Here is a 19,842-nt window from a genome sequence, read left to right as displayed (position 1 = left end):
GAAAAAAAGGAGATGGTGGAGTGTCAGAGTCATGAACCAAAAACGGCACAGGGAAGGTAAGTATAATATTGCTGAGTGTGGGTGACCTACATGATGAACAGATGCACTTCATATATTTTGACATGTCTTCTTTGCACTTGGATGACCTGTTGTATCCTAAATTATGATTTTCGAGAATAATACATGTTGCTGTGTCCATCTATGAGAGACTGTGTGTGCTTCCACAATATCCTTGAACCTGTGACTGTCAATATGATCAGAGTGAGCTGGGCAAATGAATTCTTAAACAATAAATACAGTGGAACCTCGGGTCACGAACGTCTCGGACCACATACAAATTGGGTTACGACCAAAAAGTTTGCCAAACTTTTGCATCTGTTCATGACCACACACTCGGGTGACGTACAAGCCAGTTTCCCTTCCGGTTCGTATGCGCCGATGATTTCCGCATGTGTTCAGTCTCTCGCTGTGCAGCGAGAGCGCGAGCGAGCGTATACAGTGATCCCTCGCTATATCGCGCTTCGCCTTTCGCGGCTTCACTCTATCGCGGATTTTATATGTAAGCATATTTAAATATATATCGCAGATTTTTTGCTGGTTCGCAGATTTCTGAGGACAATGGGTCTTTTAATTTCTGGTACATGCTTCCTCAGTTGGTTTGCCCAGTTGATTTCATACAAGGGACGCTATTGGCAGATGGCTGAGAAGCTACCCAACTTACTTTTCTCTGTGTCTCTTGCGCTGACTTTCTCTGATCCTGACGTAGGGGTTGTGAGCAGGGGGGGCTGTTCGCACACCTAGACGATACGGACGCTCGTCTAAAAATGCTGAAAGATTATCTTCACGTTGCTACCTTCTGTGTGCAGCTGCTTAGTGAAGCGACATGCTGCACGGAGCTTCATATACTTAAAAGCTCAAAGGGCACGTATTGATTTTTCACTCTTTGTTTTTATCTCTCTCTCTCTCTCTCTCTCTCTCTCTCTCTCTCTCTCTCTCTCTCTCCCCCTCTCCCTGCTCCTGACGGAGGGGGTGTGAGCTGCCGCCTTCAACAGCTTTGTGCCGCGGTGCTTCGCATACTTAAGCCAAACAGCCCTATTGATTTGTTTGCTTTGCTCTCTGTTTCTGACAGCCTGTGCTCCTGACACGCACTCCTTTGAAGATGAAGATATGTTTGCATTCTTTTAATTGTGAGACAGAACTGTCATCTCTGTCTTGTCATGGAGCACAGTTTAAACTTTTGAAAAAGAGACAAATGTTTGTTTGCAGTGTTTGAATAACGTTCCTGTCTCTCTACAACCTCCTGTGTTTCTGCGCAAATCTGTGACCCAAGCATGACAATATAAAAATAACCATATAAACATATGGTTTCTACTTCGCAGATTTTCTTATTTCGCGGATGGCTCTGGAACGCAACCCCCGCGATGGAGGAGGGATTACTGTATATATTTACATATAGCTCATACGGTCCGGAACGGATTAATTGTATTTACATACAATCCTATGGGGGAAATTACTTTGGGTCACGACCAGAGTTTTGGAAGAAATTACGGTCGTGACCTGAGGTTCCACTGTAGTGTTCTAAACAAACGTACAGTGCAGTCTTCAGAAATAAAGTCAATGAATACTTCAGGGTAAAATTCTGCTCTTTAGTGGAGGATAAACGTCACAGTAAATAATCCAAATAGTTAAAATCCAGCACAGGAAGGTGAAATCAACACATTTACATCAGCTCTTTCCTGGTCCTCATCAGGACCCATTGGCATCTTGGGATGCAGCCCACCACACCTTTCCAATCCACCACCTCTGGCGGTACTGACGGAAAGCTGCCACCTTTGTCAGTCACAGCAGCTCTTTCCCAAGTGATGCCACGTCAGGACCCCTTCCTGCTTTCTTGGCTTTTCTCTCCAGCTCTGCGTCAGGCTTGCAGATTCCATGAACACAGCCATCACATAGAGTTTCTTTAATCCTCCCTAATGCTCCCTGTTAACCAGTCAGCAGTGTGGTGCTGTCAAAGTCATCCTTCCACTGTTCACCTACCTTGACTCAGTGGTTTTTGTCTGTTTTCTCTTCCCATGTCTGCTCAGGCTTTCCCTTTATACATCTGTGGGTGTGACATTCTAATTCCCTGCAAGCTGCTGAGTGCCCATGGAAATAGCTGACTAATTAATCAGTCAGCTTGCTGTCAACTGCATGTACTGTGGCTGCCCAACTCCACAACTGTGCACACATCCATGGAACATATGAGTGCACTGTTTTTTAACAACTCGTGCTGCCATGGTCCTGTTCCATTAAGCCATCTGTTAATTGGTTGTAGGAGGTGACAGTGTGACTTTATTACTACTAAAGGAGGTGCCACAAGTTATTGACAGAAAAGACTTCATTTACTTTAGCACACAAAATTATGTGGTGATTTATGAAATATTAGTTTGATATGTAACTTTCAAACCCTTTAAGTTTGGTAAGTAGTTATTTAGGATATTTATTCTATATGTTCATTGATAGTTCTGATTTCAGTATATCCTAAATATGTAAAATAATGGCCATCTTAAAATGTTCACAAAATACAAACATGACTAAATAAAATTTATTTTTATATCTCTGTATTATAAAAAAAAATAAACTTGAGATGAGACTTTTTGGCGACGAGACATGATCTTTTGAAGAGAGATACATTTGAAGAAAGACAGAGAGACACTTGAGAGAGACACTTTCATGTCCTGAGACACGGTCAAGTCATATCATATTGACATCCTTTGGAAACAAGTCCTGTGAGACGGTGACCCTTGCAAGTCACACCCTACTAAAACACACATTTTCAAACAAGGTCACGGTCATCTAACTTCTCAGTTGTTGAATAAAGCTTCAAAAACGACAAAGCTTAGAAGAAAGAGCAGCTCTAAAAAAATTTAAAAGTTAAAAATGACACATCCAAGATTAAGCGAAGAAGAAAGAGCAGCGTGTTGAAAAGAGACCCAAAAGCAAAGATCGCATTAGCGCTAAAAAAAGGAAATTATTACTCGGTGAAATAACGGAACAGCAAAAAGAGATTGAATATATGGACATAGGTGATATGTCAGAAGTATGTAGATATTGTAAGGCTTTAAAGTTTAAGTCAGAGACATGTAGATTGTCTAATTCGTGTTGCCATCAGGGAAAAGTAGTGTTGCTTCCCAATGAAGAGGCATATCCGCGAGAATTAAAAGATTTGTTGTTTGGTGAAAGTGAAATACACAAACACTACAGGCAAAATATACGCGTCTACAATAATCTTTTCGCGTTTGCATCATTCAATGCACAAAATGTAGATTTGCATAATAATGGACCATATGCTATGAGAATCTGTGGTCCCGCAACAATTAGAACTACGACAAGTTTAATTTCGAAGAAACCACAATTCGGTCAGGTGTATATTTATGATACGGAGAAGCGATGCAACATAGAATCGAAAGAGTTAAACAATCGGATGTAATAGAAATTATACAGCCAATAATGGATACAAATCCATACGTACAAATGTATCGCACTTTACACAAAATGTATCTGCAAAACACTGGCAAAGAAATTTTCTTGGATTTCTATATGAATCCGAAAGATCACAGTCGTATTTATAATAAACCAACATGTGACAAATTGTCAGTGCTAATAATTTCGAAAGACGGAGATATCAAAGACAGAGTAGATATTCGTGTATATCCAAAAGCAAAGCATGATTCATCATTTTTAACAAATAAATCACCACATTCAGATCCTTTACTCAATAATGGGGTTTGCCTCACATGAATTTATTGGTTACTTTGCAAAATAAATTATTAACTGCTGATGATGTAGATCAGTTTGTCTGTGCTGAAATTCAAAACGGAGAAACCAATCCTGAATTATGGTACAAAGTCATTACACATATATCTCATGGACCACATTTAAAAGATTCAGTATGTTGGGACTCAAAAGAAAAAAAGTGTTTTAACGAAATTTCCGAAAGAGTTTGTTCAGACAACAGATATGACTAAGGCTGGCTTTCCTGATTATTGTCGAAGAGATAATCGTCACGAACAACACACTTACCACGGAAAGAAAGATGGTAAAATTGTGATGCTTGATAAATCAATGATTGTACAATATAAACCGTATTTGCTGAAATGATTTGATTGTCATATTAATGTCGAGTATTGTGCATTGGTTACGAGTATTAAGTACATCTACAAGTACATTCATAAAGGGTACGATAGAGTATGCGTAACTTTATCGAAAGAACAGTCTCAGGACGAAGTTCAAGCATATTTAGATACTCGGTAAGTCAGTGCAGTGGAAAGCGGGTAGCATTTAATGGAATTGCCATTGCATGGTCAAAGTCATTCTGTTGAATTATTACCGATTCATTTACCAGGTCAGAATATGATTCAATTTAAAAAGGGCGAAGAAGCAGAAGATTTAGAGATAGCGAAAATTAGAAATACGAAATTGGCTTATTTTGAACTTAATAAAACAGACGTAAATGCAAAACCATATATGTATGCGCAAATTCCTCAACATTACACATGGCAGAAACAAAAAAAGAGTGTGGCATCCAAGAAAAATTAATTGCAAAATTGTTGCTCGATTAAATATTGTATCACCAAAACATATAAAATGGTTTCATTTAAAATTGTTATTATGTGAATTGAAAGGAGCAACATTGTATAAAGATTTTCTAACTATGGATGGAACTACGTATAGTACCTTTCAAGAAACGGCACAAGCAGCTGGGTTATGTAAATCAGACAACTATATGTTTGAAATGATGTCTGATGCCACTTCTGTAATGATGCCTGACAAATTAAGACACTTTTTCGCAAATTGGCAACTAGACATTGGCAACTTCAAAATTAAAAATCTTAAAATAAATGAAGACTTATTATGTAAAAATCAAATTGAAGAATTTTATCCTGAAGGATTGTCAACAAAAAAAAATGAGTACACGGGCAATCCTAGCAGCGAGAAACGATGAAGTCAAACGAATTAATGCGTAAATAGTCGATCAGTTACACAGCAAAATGGTATCAATAGACTATCCTGAAGCAGTTGGGGGTGATAGTGCGGAAGATGAAAACATCTCCCACCGGCTCCCACCGGCTGAATTATTGTTGAAAGAAGGATGTATTGTGATGCTATTGCGTAATTTATGTATGAGTGATGGGCTATGCAATGGGACAAGAGTAGTTGTATTGAAAATTGGTAGAACAATTCTAACATGTAAAATTGTAACAGTCGAGTTGCATTATCATGATGTAAGACCAAACAAGGAATCAAAATTCAGTGTGATCTTGAAGAAAAGTTCATTCCAAATATTGTTTTTACTGAGGTTTTAAAGTAAAAGTGAACATAATGCATATGTAACAATTCCCATGAAAAAAACAATGTCTTTAAATTGTATTTCTGGTTAACCAAACCCGGGGGTTGGCGAGCGAAGTGAACAGGGGGCAGAGCCCCCTAGTTTTATTATAGATTTATTTTGTATACAAAATTCATATTGTATTGAAGGAACAAGTCTTTCTCTAGCCAGCAACTGAGCACTGTATGATATGTAGGTATAAAATATATCACTGCTATGATAGAAAGAAATTAAACTAACTTTGTTATATATATTAAACCCAAACAAAATTGTTATGCAGTACAGAACATTTAATTTTGTAAGCACATAATGCTACTGCTACAAATGCAGTATTATATATGTGAATTGAAAAATTATATGCACAAATAAACGGACCCATACATGAATTGACAGTGGTTCTTTTCTTAATTTTTCTCTATTTCTGGAAATTTTTAGCACTGAAATTCATCAGTTCTTCAGTAAAAGTCTAATATTAGATGAATGACATGTAAGTGAACAATTTAAACTTTTTATCTTATTTTATTAATTTTTGAACATATGTATCCAAAACCAAGCGGCACTGCATTCAACTTAAATTAACCCAATTAAAGATAAAACTCAACCTGGTTTGCTTAGTATGACCCTGACCTATTTTAGCTCATATCTTCACAGTGAATTTGCCAACCCAAAGGTTCAAGATACATGTAATGCCATGATTAACACTAGAATTACCAAAGCCTATGAAAAAACTTGTAAATCTGGCCCACCTTAAATTCCTTTGCACCTCTCCGTCAGCATCTTTTGTCTTGTAAATGTGCCGATCAAGACAAGCAGTAAGCAGCCTACTATTCCATCCCCCCACTACCGCAGAACGGGCACAAAGTTCTCCCAGCTCATGTCTTGATTATCTGGGAGTGAAGTGCTGGAGTTTTAGAGTAGAAATAATAGATCGTTATTTGGAACACATGCATTTCATGTGTGTTCTGTTTCTACATTAATCTGTGTAAATCCATCCATCCTCTTCCACTTATCCGAGATCGGGTCGCAGGGGCAACAGCTTGAGCAGAGATGCCCAGACTTCCCTCTCCCCAGCCACTTCTTCTAGCTCTTCCGGAAGAATCCCGAGGCGTTCCCAGGCCAGCCGAGAGACATAGTCCCTCCAGTGTGTCCTCGGTCTTCCCCAGGGCCTCCTCCTGGTTAGACGTGCCCGGAACACCTCACCATGGAGGCGTCCTGATCAGATGCCCGAGCCACATCATCTGAGGAGTAGTGGCTCTACTCTGAGCCCCTCCCGGATGACTGAGCTTCTCACCCTATCTTTAAGAGAAAGTCCAGACACCCTGCGGAGGAAACTCATTTCAGTCACTTGTATTTGTGATCTCGTTCTTTCGGTCACTACCCATAACTCATGACCATAGGTGAGGGTAGGGGCGTAGATAGACTGGTAAATTGAGAGCTTTGCCGTAAGCTCCTTTTTCACCATGGCAGACCGATGCAGAGCTCTCATCACTGCGGAAGCTGCACCGATCTGCCTGTCGATCTCACGCTCCATTCTTCCCTCACTCGTGAACAAGACCCCAAGATTCTTGAACTCCTCCACTTGGGGCAGGATCTCGCTCCCAACCCGGAGAGGGCACTCCACCCTTTCCCGGCTGAAGACCATGGTCTCGGATTTGGAGGAGCTGATTCCCATCCCAGCCGCTTCACACTCAGCTGGGAACCGATCCAGAGAGAGCTGAAGATCACGGCCTGATGAAGCAAACAGAACGACATCATCTGCAAAAAGAAGTGACCCAATCCTGAGCCCACCAAACCGGACCCCCTCAACGCCCTGGCTGCACCTAGAAATTCTCTCCATAAAAGTTATGAACAGAATCGGTGACAAAGGGCAGCCTTGGCGGAGTCCAACTCTCACTGGAAACGGGTTCGACTTACTGCCGGCAATGCGGACCAAGCTCTGACACTGGTTGTACAGGGTCTGAACAGCCCTTATCAGGGGGTCTGGTACCCCATACTCTCGGAGTACTCCCCACTGGATTCCCTGAGGGACATGGTCGAATGCCTTTTTCAAGTCCACAAAACACTTGTAGACTGGTTGGGCAAACTACCATGCACCCTCCAGGACCCTGCTAAGGGTGTAGAGCTGGTCCACTGGATGAAAACCACACTGTTCCTCCTTAATCTGAGGTTTGACTATCTGTAGTTGGAACACACTCTCTGGTCCCCCTTCTTAAAGAGGGAGACCACCACCCCGGTCTGCCAGTCCAGAGGCAATGTTGCAGAGATGTGTCAACCAAGACAGTCTTACAACATCCAGAGCCTTGAGGTACTCCGGGCGTATCATCCACCCCCGGGGCCCTGCCACCAAGGAGTTTTTTGACCACCTCGGTGACCTCAGTCCCAGAGATGGGGGAGCCCACCTCTGAGTCCCCAGGCTCTGCTTCCTCATTGGAAGGCATGTTAATGGGATTGAGGAGGTCTTCAAAGTACTCCCCCCACCGACCCACAACGTCCCAAGTCGAGGTCAGCAGCGCACCATCCCCACCATATACAGTGTTGACACTGCACTGCTTCTCCCTCCTGAAACGCCGGATGGTAGACCAGAATCTCCTTGAAGGTGTCCGAAAGTCATTCTCCATGGCTTCCCCAAACTCCTCCCACACTCGAGTTTTTGCCTCAGCAACCACCGAAGCTGCATTCCTGTTGACCTGCCGGTACCTATTAGCTACCTCCAGAGTCCCACAGGACAAAAGGGTCCTGTAGGACTCCTTCTTCAGCTTGACGGCATCCCTCGCCGCCGGTGTCCACCAACGGGTTCGGGGATTGCTGCTACAACAGACACCGACCACCTTACGGCCACAGCTCCGGTCAGCCGCCTCAACAATAGAGGCACGGAACATGTCCCATTTGGACTCAATGTCCCCCACCTCCCTCGAGACGTGATCGAAGTTCTGCCGGAGGTGGGAGTTGAAGCTACTTCTGACAGGAGACTCTGCCAGACGTTCCCAGAAGACCCTCACAATACATTTCGGCCTACCAGGCCTGACCGGCATCCTCCCCCACCATCGAAGCCTACTCACCACCAGGTGGTGATCAGTTGACAGCTCTGCCCCTCTCTTCACCCGAGTGTCCAAGACATGTGGCCACAAGTCCGACGACATGACCACAAAGTTGATCATCGAACTGAGGCCTAGGGTGTCCTGGTGCCAAGTACACATACTGTATGAACACCCCTATGCTTGAACATGGTGTTCATTATGGACAATCCGTGACATGTATCTGTGTAAATACAGATAGGTCCATAAATATTTGGACAGAGACAACTTTTTTCTAATTTTGGTTCTGTACATTACCACAATGAATTTTAAATGAAACAACTCCGATGCAGTTGAAATGCAGACTTTCAGCTTTAATTCAGTGGGGTGAACAAAATGATTGCATAAAAATGTGAGGTAACAAGCATTTTTTTAACACAATCCCTTCATTTCAGGGGCTCAAAAGTAATTGGACAATTGACTCAAAGGTTAGTTCATGGGCAGGTGTGGGCAAGTTTGTCGTTATGTCATTATCAATTAAGCAGATAAAAGGCCTGGAGTTGATTTGAGGTGTGGTGCTTGCATGTGGAAGATTTTGCTGTGAACAGACAACATGCAGTCAAAGGAGCTCTCCATGCAGGTGAAAGAAGCCACCCTTAAGCTGTGATAACTGAAAAAACCCATCCGAGAAATTGCTACAATATTACGAGTGGCAAAATCTATAGTTTGGTACATCCTGAGAAAGAAAGAAAGCACTGGTAAACTCAGCAACGCAAAAAGACCTGGACGTCCACGGAAGACAACAGTGGTGGATGATCGCAGAATCATTTCCGTGATGAAGAGAAACCCCTTCACAACATCCAACCAAGTGAACAACACTTTCCAGGGGGTAGGCGTATCGATATCCAAGTCTACCATAAAGAGAAGACTGTATGAAAGTAAATACAGAGGGTGCACTGCAAGGTGCAAGCCACTCATAAGCCTCAAGAATAGAAAGGCTAGATTGGACTTTGCTAAAGAACATCTAAAAAAGCCAGCACAGTTCTGGAAAAACATTCTTTGGACAGATGAAACCAAGATCAACCTCTACCAGAATGATGGCAAGAAAAAATATATGTAGAAGGCATGGAACAGCTCATTATCCAAAGCATACCACATCATCTGTAAGACACGGTGGAAGCAGTGTGATGGCTTGGGCGTGTATGGCTGCCAAAGGCACTGGGACACTAGTGTTTATTGATGATGTGACACAGGACAGAAGCAACCGAATGAATTCTGAGGTGTTCAGAGACGTAGTGTCTACTCAAATCCAGCTAAATGCAGTCAAATTGATTGGGCGGCGTTTCATGATACAGATGAACAATGACCCAAAACATACAACTGAAGCAACCCAGGAGTTTATTAAAGCAAAGAAGTGGAAAATTCTTGAATGACCAAGTCAGTCACCTGATCTTAACCCAATTGAGCATGCATTTCACTTGTTGAGGACTAAACTTCAGACAGAAAGGCCCACAAGCAAACAGCAACTGAAAGCCGCTGAGGTAAAGGCCTGGCAGAGCATTAAAAAGGAGGAAACCCAGCATCTGGTGATGTCCATGAGTTCAAGACTTCAGGCTGTCATTGCCAGCAAAGGGTTTTCAACCAAGTATTAGAAATGAACATTTTATTTCCAGTTATTTAATTTGTCCAATTACTTTTGAGCCCCTGAAATGAAGGGATTGTGTTAAAAAAATGTTTTAGTTGCCTCACATTTTTATGCAATCGTTTTGTTCACCCCACTGAATTAAAGCTGTTGTTTCATTTAAAATTCATTGTGGTAATGTACAGAACCAAAATTAGAAAAAAGTTGTCTCTGTCCAAATATTTATGGACCTAACTGTACATTGTTAAAACAGAAATGTTTTTCATATTTTAGTAATAAGTGACAAAATGTGGACATAAACTATATAATGCATGAAGCCTGAATTCCAGAGATCAAATAAACACTTTCATAAAAGTTTCAAGGATGATACAACAGTTTCCGTGGTGCAGCGGTAAGAATTGCTGACTTGTAATCAAGAGTACCCCGGTTCGATCCTGGCTGCCTTGTATATTTACCTTTTTGAGTAGTGAGCTGCTCTTATTGTTAATATTATACAGTAAACACATACATTTGGTTTGCATCTGTAACAGCCGGTGTACATTTATAGTACTTGTAAAAGTTAGCGTTTTTGCATCAGGTACACATGTCATACTATAAATGTAGGAAGGGCGGTCTTTGGATGTGTGGGAACTGTTAACATTTGAATTTGATGATTGCAGCATGGAACTGACCTCTCTGTACTATTCTTTCCTCTGCATGTCCTGGAGTACAAAAGAAACAACACCATGCACGAATAAGTGGAGACAGGGCAAGATCGATTGTTTTTTTTTTTGTTTTTTTTTTTTTAAAAACATGCGGTCACTGATTACAACCGCAAGATGGTATGCGAATGAATATGAATAATATGAATAATGTTTTCCGAAATGTACTATACAGATCATAAAATGAATAATTCCAAATATCATACGTATATACCTACAGTATGTCTCTGTTTTTTGTCAGTGCAGCTTTCACATCATGGACCATAAGGTGCATGCTAATTCAGTGTAAGCAGGAAACTGCAATAAAACTGAATAACAAAAAAATCAAGTGACAGTGAGATACGAATAAGGCAGATTCACCAGCGTTTCTGTGTCAGCTTTTATCCATCCAGATCAGAGAATGTTCAGTTCCATTTTTTCAAAACACCACTCACATCTACAGTTATTCCCAGTTTCACATAAAAACTAACAGCGTCGGATCCCTGGGGGGGCAGTAGTATGTATCGTGATCGTGACTGAGAGAATAAAAGTGAAAAAAAAAACACTAAGTTTTACAAGTACTATAAATGTACACTGGCTGTTACAGACGCAAACCAAATGTATGTGTTTATTGTATAATATTAACAATAAGAGCAGTAAAAAACAGTACATATACAAGGCAGTCAGGATCGAACTGGGTTACTCTTGATTACAAGTCAGCAATTCTTACCGCTGCACCACGGAAACTGTTGTATCATCCTTGAACTTTTTGTGAAAGTGTTTATTTGACCTTTAGACTTCAGGCTTCACACATTATAAGGTTTATGTCTACATTTTGTCATTTATTACTAAAATATGAAAAATGTTTGTTTTAATGATGTGTTTACACAGATTATTGTAGACATGGAACACACATGAAATGCATGTATTCCAAATAACGATCAATTATTTCCACTCTAAAACTCCAGCACTTCACTCCCAGATAATCAAGGCATGAGCTGGGAGAACTTTGTACCCATTCTGCGGTGGTAAGGGGATGGAATAGTAGGCTGCTTGCTGCTTGTCTTGATCGGCACATTTACAAGACAAAAGATGGTGACGGAGAGGTGCAAAGGGATTTAAGGTGGGCCGGATTTACAAGTTTTTTCTTAGGTTTTGGTAATTCTAGTGTTAATGGAAGAGATCTAAAAATAGTTGCTGATATCTGTCAGTCTGAAAAAGGCTATAAGAAAAGGCTCTTGTACTCCACTTAACCATAGTTAGAGCAATAATATCCAAATAGAACAATAGAACAAAACTTCTAAGAGAGTGGCCTGCCAAAACACTCTAAATGTGTAGTGTAAAAGCATCCAGAAAATAAATAAGAATCCTAAAATAAATTATAAATAACCACTTGCTTCTAATGCAGATGTCTATGGGCATGACTCCACAATCAAAAAGACTTGGAAAAATGGGCTTCAGTGGAGACAAGGCGGAAACCACTAGTAACCAAGAATACCTGTAGCTGATTCATACAACAAGGCTCTAATTCAAAGCACATAATAAAGTTCACATTAGAATGGTTGAGAAGCAGTAAAAGTGCAGACTTGCGTCCAATTTTGATGCAGTTTTAGGACCTGAAACTAAACATTCCAATGTTTCTGAAATAAACTTCACAAAGGAGAGAGGACTTAAATTCCTTAACAGACATATGGAAGATTGAACGATAGGAAGTACTTTGTTGCAGTAATTGTAACTAAAAAATGTAAGCATTTTTTAAGCACAAGGGTAAAAACTACTTTTTCAGCCAGTGCATATACTGTACATAAACACACTGACACCTTCATATAATATATGAGAGAATACATAAATAAGCAAGGAGAGCATGCTAAATTGCTTGTTTATGAGAGCTATGGCTCTGTGAAAGAAAGTTTTTTGGTGTTTGTTAGTATTAGTTTTAATGGCCTAAAGTGTTACCAGAGAGGGAGTTTTTGCAGCAAGTGATGACATGTGTAAGATGAATCAATAGTATTCCTTTTGACCTGATTTATAACACTAGATGCATACAGGTCTGTAACAGATGGAAGAACACAGCAAATTATTTTCTCAGCAGACCTCTCAAAACATGGTGTAATTTTTTTTTTTTTTTGGAGCAGAATACTGCTGACCCAAATCAGACAATGGAAAATATAATCACACTTTCAATTATGGCTTTGCAGAATTGTAGGATTGGCTGGGAAATATTTAATTTCTTTTATTGGTAAAAAAAATACATCCACTGCTGAGACTTATTAGTGGAAGGAGTGGTGTTACTATCCCAGCTCAGAATGTTTGTGACAATTGTGCCCAAAAATTTAAAAGATTCCTCCAAATTGACCATAGAATCATTAATTTCTGGTAGAAGGGGTGGTAACTGCAGGTTATGAAAGTCAATGACCATTTCTACTGTTTTGGTGGTATACAGTAGATTACCTTATTATTTTTAGCACAAAAAGACAAAAGACAAGATACCTCCTTTCTACAGCATATGGTGTTTCACTTCTATTAGTAATTAGTCCAATGATGGTGGTGTCATCTGTAATTGTAATGGTTTTTACTGAATGGTCAGTGAACCTGCAGTCTTTTCTTTAAATGGAATAAAGTTTTTGGAAGTGCACAGTCTTAAGGGGCACCTGTGCTGATACTGAAACAGTCTGAGACGTGGGAGTCCATCTAAACATACTGTTTCTTGTTTCTCAAAAAACTGTGAACCAGTTTACAGATAGAAGCATCCAGTTAAGTCAGTAGACGTTTAGTTAACAGCAGTTCAGGGACAGTGGTGTTAAATGCTAAACCAAAGTCTACAATCAATATTTTGGTGTTCAGTTCCTTTTCAGTCTTGATGCTTTAGGACTAATTGTAGCCCCATGTTTATAGCATTTTCCACAGATCTCTTTGTCCTATATGCAAACTAAAGTTTGTCAAAATAAGGAGCAGTAACAGACTTTAAGATGGTAAAGAACTACCCATTCATATATTTACATTATAACAGACATATGAACAATGGGCCTATAATCATTGAGGCAACTTATTTCAAATTGTTTGGGAACTAGGACAATAAACAAAATTTAAAGCAATCTACAACAATTTCAATTTTCAGTTCTTTATTGTCATGTGTACAAGTACCATGTACAATGAAATGCTTGCTTTCATGTGCCCCTGCAGACAGTGAACACAGACAAAAAAAATCCACACACAATAAATAAATGAATATAAATAAGTAAATAAATAAAGCCAGAATGCTAGGAATAAATAGAGACAGTGGTAGAAGTATACAGTATGTGCAGGTAGCAGTGGAGGTGACACAAGGTTACTGATTGTTCATGAGTCTGATTGCAGTTGGGTAAAAACTGTTCCTGAACCTGGAGCTGCGCGCCCGAATGGACTTTAGTCGCTTCCCAGATGGGAGGAGGGTGAAAAGTGACAGTGCAGGGTGGCTGGGGTCCCGCCTGATACAGTTCACTTTCCTGAGACAGCGTGTAGTGTGGATGTCATGGATCGCAGGGAGCTGTGTGCCCGTGATCTGCTGTGCTATGTTCACCACACGCTGTAGAGCTCTGCAGTCCTGAACTGAGCAGTTGCTATACTAGGATGTGATGCATCCTGTCAGGATGGATTCCACAGTACACCTGTAGAATCTTCACAGGGTTGTGGGGGACATCCGGGCTTTATTCAGTCTCCTGAGGAAGTAGAGGCGTTGTTTAGTTTTCTTGACTACTGCCGCAGTGTGACTTGACCCTTTAAGGTCATCAGTGAGGGTGACTCCGAGGAACCTAAAGCTGCTGACCTGCTCCACAGCCTCACCTCCGATGTAGATGGGGCTGTGCTCTGTTGCCTGTTTGCGGAAATCCACAATCATCTCCTTAGTTTTGCTAACATTGAGGTTGAGGTTGTTGTCCTGACACCATTCTGACAGGAGTCTGACCTCCTCCCTGTGTAAGAGTTCTTAAGTGAACCAAAGCTTTCCATTGTTATAAATCACAATATTTTTCTTGGAATTCAAACCTCTTCACAGTACCTGATATGTTACAGTGTCAGTCAGCTCATGAATGTCTTCACACGCATTTTTGAAAGACAGTACTATTCAAGTAACCTTGTAATGTATAAATTACCTTAGCAGACCATAAATGTATGGATTTTCTTACTGGTTTAGCTGATTTCAGCCTTTGCTAATAAGCGGGTAACAAAAAATACCCTATAAAGAGGAAAAGTGGTAAAAATATGGCACTGCTCCATAGTGGCAACTAAAAATAAACATTAAGATCTAGTGCCTTAATTTAATTTAAACTTGCACCACAAAACACACAGAAATACCACATAGCTCTCAGCTAAGCAATGAAAAGAATGACAGCAACACGCCTCTTCTTTTAGGTCAACACCCATTGATAGAAAGGAGGATATCAGTCCATAGTATCCTAGTGTCTTTTAGTTGGGGAGTTTTATATAGAGTATGTAACATGGTACTCTCATAATTCAAAACATTCAAACAAAATATATAACATACCTACTCAAACCTGAATTGTTCATTTCTAGGCCTCAGTAGCCCAGAGCCTATTTCAGCAGTATATATAATACAATACAGTTTATTTTTGTATAGCCCAAAATCACACAGGAAGTGCCACAATGGGCTTTAACAGGCCCTGCCTTTTGACAGCCCCCAAGCCTTGACTCTCTAAGAAGACAAGGAAAACTCCCAAAAAAAACCTTGTAGGAAAAAATGGAAGAAACCTTGGGAAAGGCAGTTCAAAGAGAGACCCCTTTCCAGGTTAGTTGGGCGTGCAGTGGGTGTCAAAAGAAGGGGGTCAATACAATACAATACAATACACAGAACAGAACAAATCCTCAATACAGTATAAAAGTATAATAAGTTATTTTTGAAGTAAAATAAAAAATTTTAGAAGTACGGAGCAGAATTTAACAGTAAATTATATCATATAATAAGATTTGGATATTTTTAGAATCCTGGAGCCCTCACCCATCAAGCTGCCTCCCCCATTTGGCCATTCCATGGCTGAAACAGTGCTGGGCCAGCCAATCCGATGAAAGACCCCTCTTTCCCACGATTCCTGCGATCCTCCATCAGGGATGAGTTTACCTTAGGCAGGCAAAACAACTTGGCAGGTGGGCCGTGGCACCAAGTGCCACATTTGAGTACCGAGAAAAGAAACAGAAGAGGTGAGGGTTAGTATCCAATTATAACTATCATGTCAGTATAGATCTGTCAGGCCTTCAGATGCTGGGCCCACTCATGCATACACTCACTCAAGCCAATTAAAAATTAGCAATTGACCCAACAATATTCTCAGACAAAAACCCACACATGGAGAATGTGAAAATCCCATACATACAGCTGCAAATGTGTTGCATGTGGGAAGCTGGCTCTGTAATTACTGGAAACAAAAAGGAAACTCAATGAACACATTTTTAAGTCATTGCCAGACGTATTTACTGGCTCAACACTTTCTATCATCCTTTTATTTTAATAAGTATACAATTTGTGTGACAGCTTTAAGTAGAAGCCTTTAGATAGTTGGTAATTGTACCCAGGTTTTCAAAACTTATATTGGGTATCTTGGGAAAATACACACTTCAGTAAAAATAGTTCTAATCATCCAGTTGGTACATATTTTAAAGTGTGCCAAGGATAGAATAACTAATCTTAACTACATCATTTCAAATTTCAATACTAATTATTCTTCACTTTAAAAATAGTATCAATTCTAAATTACCATCAGAAATAGCATTATTATGAACTTGGGAAAACCACTGAATATATTCAAGCAGAATTTTATGAGATTTGAAAAGGCTAATAGAAATACCCTGAGCATTACTGACATCTGTGCCAATGAGTTCTTTATTATAATATTGTTTATTTATTTCTTGTTTAGTGGTGAGTTGGCTTCGATGGTGGGGGAGGATGCTGGTCAGACCCGGTAGGCTCAAACGTGTTGTGATGGTCTGCTGGGAACGTCTGGCAGAGCCCCCTGTCAGAAGTAGCTTCAACTCCCACCTCCGGCAGAACTTCAACCACATCCCGAGGGAGGTGGTGGACATTGAGTCCGAATGGGCCATGTTCCGTGCCTCTATTGTTGAGGCGGCTGACCGGAGCTGTGGGCCGTAAGGTGGTCGGTGCCTGTCGTGGCGGCAATCCCCGAACCCGTTAGTGGACACCGGCGGTGAAGGATGCCATCAAGCTGAAGAAGGAGTCCTACAGGACCCTTTTGTCCTGTGGGACCCTGGAGGCAGCTGATAGGTACCGGCAGGCCAAGCGGAATGCGGCTTTGATGGTTGCTGAGGCAAAAAGTCAGGCGTGGGAGGAGTTTGGGGAGGCCATGGAGAACGACTTTCGGACGGCTTCGAGGAGATTCTGGTCCACCATCCGGCGTCTCAGGAAGGGGAAGCAGTGCAGTGTCAACACTGTATATGGTGGGGATGGTGCGCTGCTGACCTCGACTCGGGACGTTGTGGGTCGTGGGGGGAGTACTTCGAAGACCTCCTCAATCCCATTAACATGCCTTCCAATGAGGAAGCAGAGCCTGGGGACTCAGAGGTGGGGCTCCCCCATCTCTGGGACTGAGGTCACCGAGGTGGTCAAAAAACTCCTTGGTGGCAGGGTCCCGGGGTGGATGAGATACGCCCAGAGTTCCTCAGGCTCTAGATGTTGTAGGACTGTCTTGGCTGACACGCCTCTGCAACATTGCATGGACATCAGGGACAGTGCCTCTGGATGGCAGACCGGGGTGGTGGTCCCCCTCTTTAAGAAGGGGGACCGGAGGGTGTGTTCCAACTACAGAGGGATCACACTCCTCATTCTCCCTGGAAAAGTCTATTCAGGGGTTCTGGAGAGGAGGGTCCGTCGGATAGTCGAGCCTCGGATTCAGGAGGAACAGTGTGGTTTTTGTCCTGGTTGCGGAACAGTGGACCAGCTCTATACCCTTAGCAGGGTCCTGGAGGGTGCATGGGAGTTTGCCCAACCAGTCTACATGTGTTTTGTGGACTTGGAAAAGGCATTCGACCGTGTCCCTCGGGGAATCCTGTGGGGGGGTACTCCGAGAGTATGGGGTACCGGCCCCCCCTGATAAGGGCTGTTCGGTCCCTGTACGATCGTTGCCAGAGCCTGGTCCGCATTGCCAGCAGTAAGTCGAACCCGTTTCCAGTGAGAGTTGGACTCCGCCAGGGCTGCCCTTTGTCACCGATTCTGTTCATAACTTTTATGGACAGAATTTCTAGGTGCAGCCAGGGCATTGAGGGGGTCCGGTTTGGTGGGCTCAGGATTGGGTCACTGCTTTTTGCAGATGATGTTGTCCTGTTTGCTTCATCAGGCCGTGATCTTCAGCTCTCACTGGATCGGTTCGCAGCCGAGTGTGAAGCGGCTGGGATGGGAATCAGCACCTCCAAATCCGAGACCATGGTCCTCAGCCAGAAAAGGGTGGAGTGCCCTCTCAGGGTTGGTGGCGAGATCCTGCCCCAAGTGGAGGAGTTCAAGTATCTCGGGGTCTTGTTCACGAGTGAGGGAAGAATGGAGCGCGAGATCGACAGGCGGATCGGTGCGGCATCTGCAGTAATGCGGGCTCTGCATCGGTCTGTCGTGGTGAAAAAGAAGCTGAGCCGCAAGGCGAAGCTCTCAATTTACCAGTCGATCTATGTTCCTACCCTCACCTATGGTCATGAGCTATGGGTAGTGACCGAAAGAACGAGATTGCGAATACAAGCGGCTGAAATGAGTTTCCTCCGCAGGGTGTCTGGGCTTTCCCTTAAAGATAGGGTGAGAAGCTCAGTCATCCGGAAGGGGCTCAGAGTAGAGCCGCTGCTCCTCCGCATCGAGAGGAGTCAGATGAGGTGGCTCGGGCATCTGATCAGGATGCCTCCTGGACGCCTCCCTGGTGAGGTGTTCCGGGCACGTCCAACCGGGAGGAGGCCCCGGGGAAGACCCAGGACACGCTGGAGGGACTATGTCTCTCGACTGGCCTGGGAACGCCTTGGGATTCTCCCGGAAGAGCTAGAAGATGTGGCCGGGGAGAGGGAAGTCTGGGCATCTCTGCTCAAGCTGCTGCCCCCGCGACCCGACCTCGGATAAGCGGGAGACAATGGATGGATGGATGGATATTTCTTGTTTATCTGTTAGTCATTGGTTATGCAATAACTGCACCCTTTCAGAGCTTTAGTTTGCATGGCTTATGTAGTGGGAACCAAGCGTTCTGCAACTTTAAATAACATAATAAAGTACAAGTATGTGGCCTTTCTTTGTTTTTGTCAGTTATGTTAGTAAACTTTATAGTGTGCTACATTATTTATTCAGACTGCTTCTGTTTTATTGTTTCACCATAATTTGCATATTTATGGTATTAAGTTTGTAAAAGGTTGTTTGCTGCTAGTGAATTAAATTGCCCAGTTCTGTATTTAGTGAAAGAGCACTTTACAGAGATAATCTGAATATTTTGCTGATCTTTATTTCAGTTTAACTTAGGTATTTTTATTTTACTAATGCATTAACAGGATTTGAGTACATAGTGCAGAAAAATATGTATATAGATTACTGATTGCATACAGAATATAGATACAGTATATATATACAGATTTCATACAGAATTTAGGCATTGTTGTTTACAAATCTATTTTAAATAATCTCCATTAACATACGTTGCATTATTTCTTGTGAATACTACTATCCCAAGAAATCAGTGCTTTGGTCTTTTATACAGTTTGCATATAAGGAAATTCCAGTTAATGTTTAATCTAGTTTTTATATGTAAAAGAGGCTGTACAGGGTCATTCTTACGCATTTCTTTTTCAGAGCCTTTACCATCTGACTTGAAAGGAAGATCACAGATTTCATGTTCTTCTAGCTGTAAGATAATTGAATCTTAATGTTTTATGTTATTTTTTCTGTTTTATTAATGATATAAATTGCATTTATTTTAAAATGGTTATATTACATTTAGTATTACATGGTGGCACAATGATGAGCTGTGCTCCTTCGCAGCTTCATGGTCCTTGATTCTTAATTCTGGCCTGGATAATGTTGATGTTTAGTTTGCACATATCCCCATGTGTGAATGGATTTTTTTGCCATTCTGATTTCCACTCATCTCTTAAATAAATGCGTAGTGGGTAGTAGGT

At 41.7% G+C, this 19,842-nt stretch overlaps 1 protein-coding gene across 1 annotated transcript in view; it reads left to right on the top strand.

The window, feature by feature from the left end:
• mdc1 (mediator of DNA damage checkpoint 1) overlaps positions 1–19,842 on the top strand; it is a 138,613-nt gene that overhangs the window by 67,333 nt on the left and 51,438 nt on the right. Inside the window, exon 7 of the mRNA XM_028808334.2 lies at positions 19,517–19,570. Coding sequence (XP_028664167.1) covers positions 19,517–19,570 — 54 coding nt within the window. The remainder of the gene's footprint in view (positions 1–19,516; positions 19,571–19,842) is intronic.

The sequence above is a fragment of the Erpetoichthys calabaricus genome, chromosome 1 (assembly GCF_900747795.2).
Source record: "Erpetoichthys calabaricus chromosome 1, fErpCal1.3, whole genome shotgun sequence".
Taxonomy (NCBI): Eukaryota; Metazoa; Chordata; class Cladistia; order Polypteriformes; family Polypteridae; genus Erpetoichthys; species Erpetoichthys calabaricus.
Note: the sequence above shows the minus strand (reverse complement) of the source record. Positions and strands in the feature narration are given on the sequence as shown.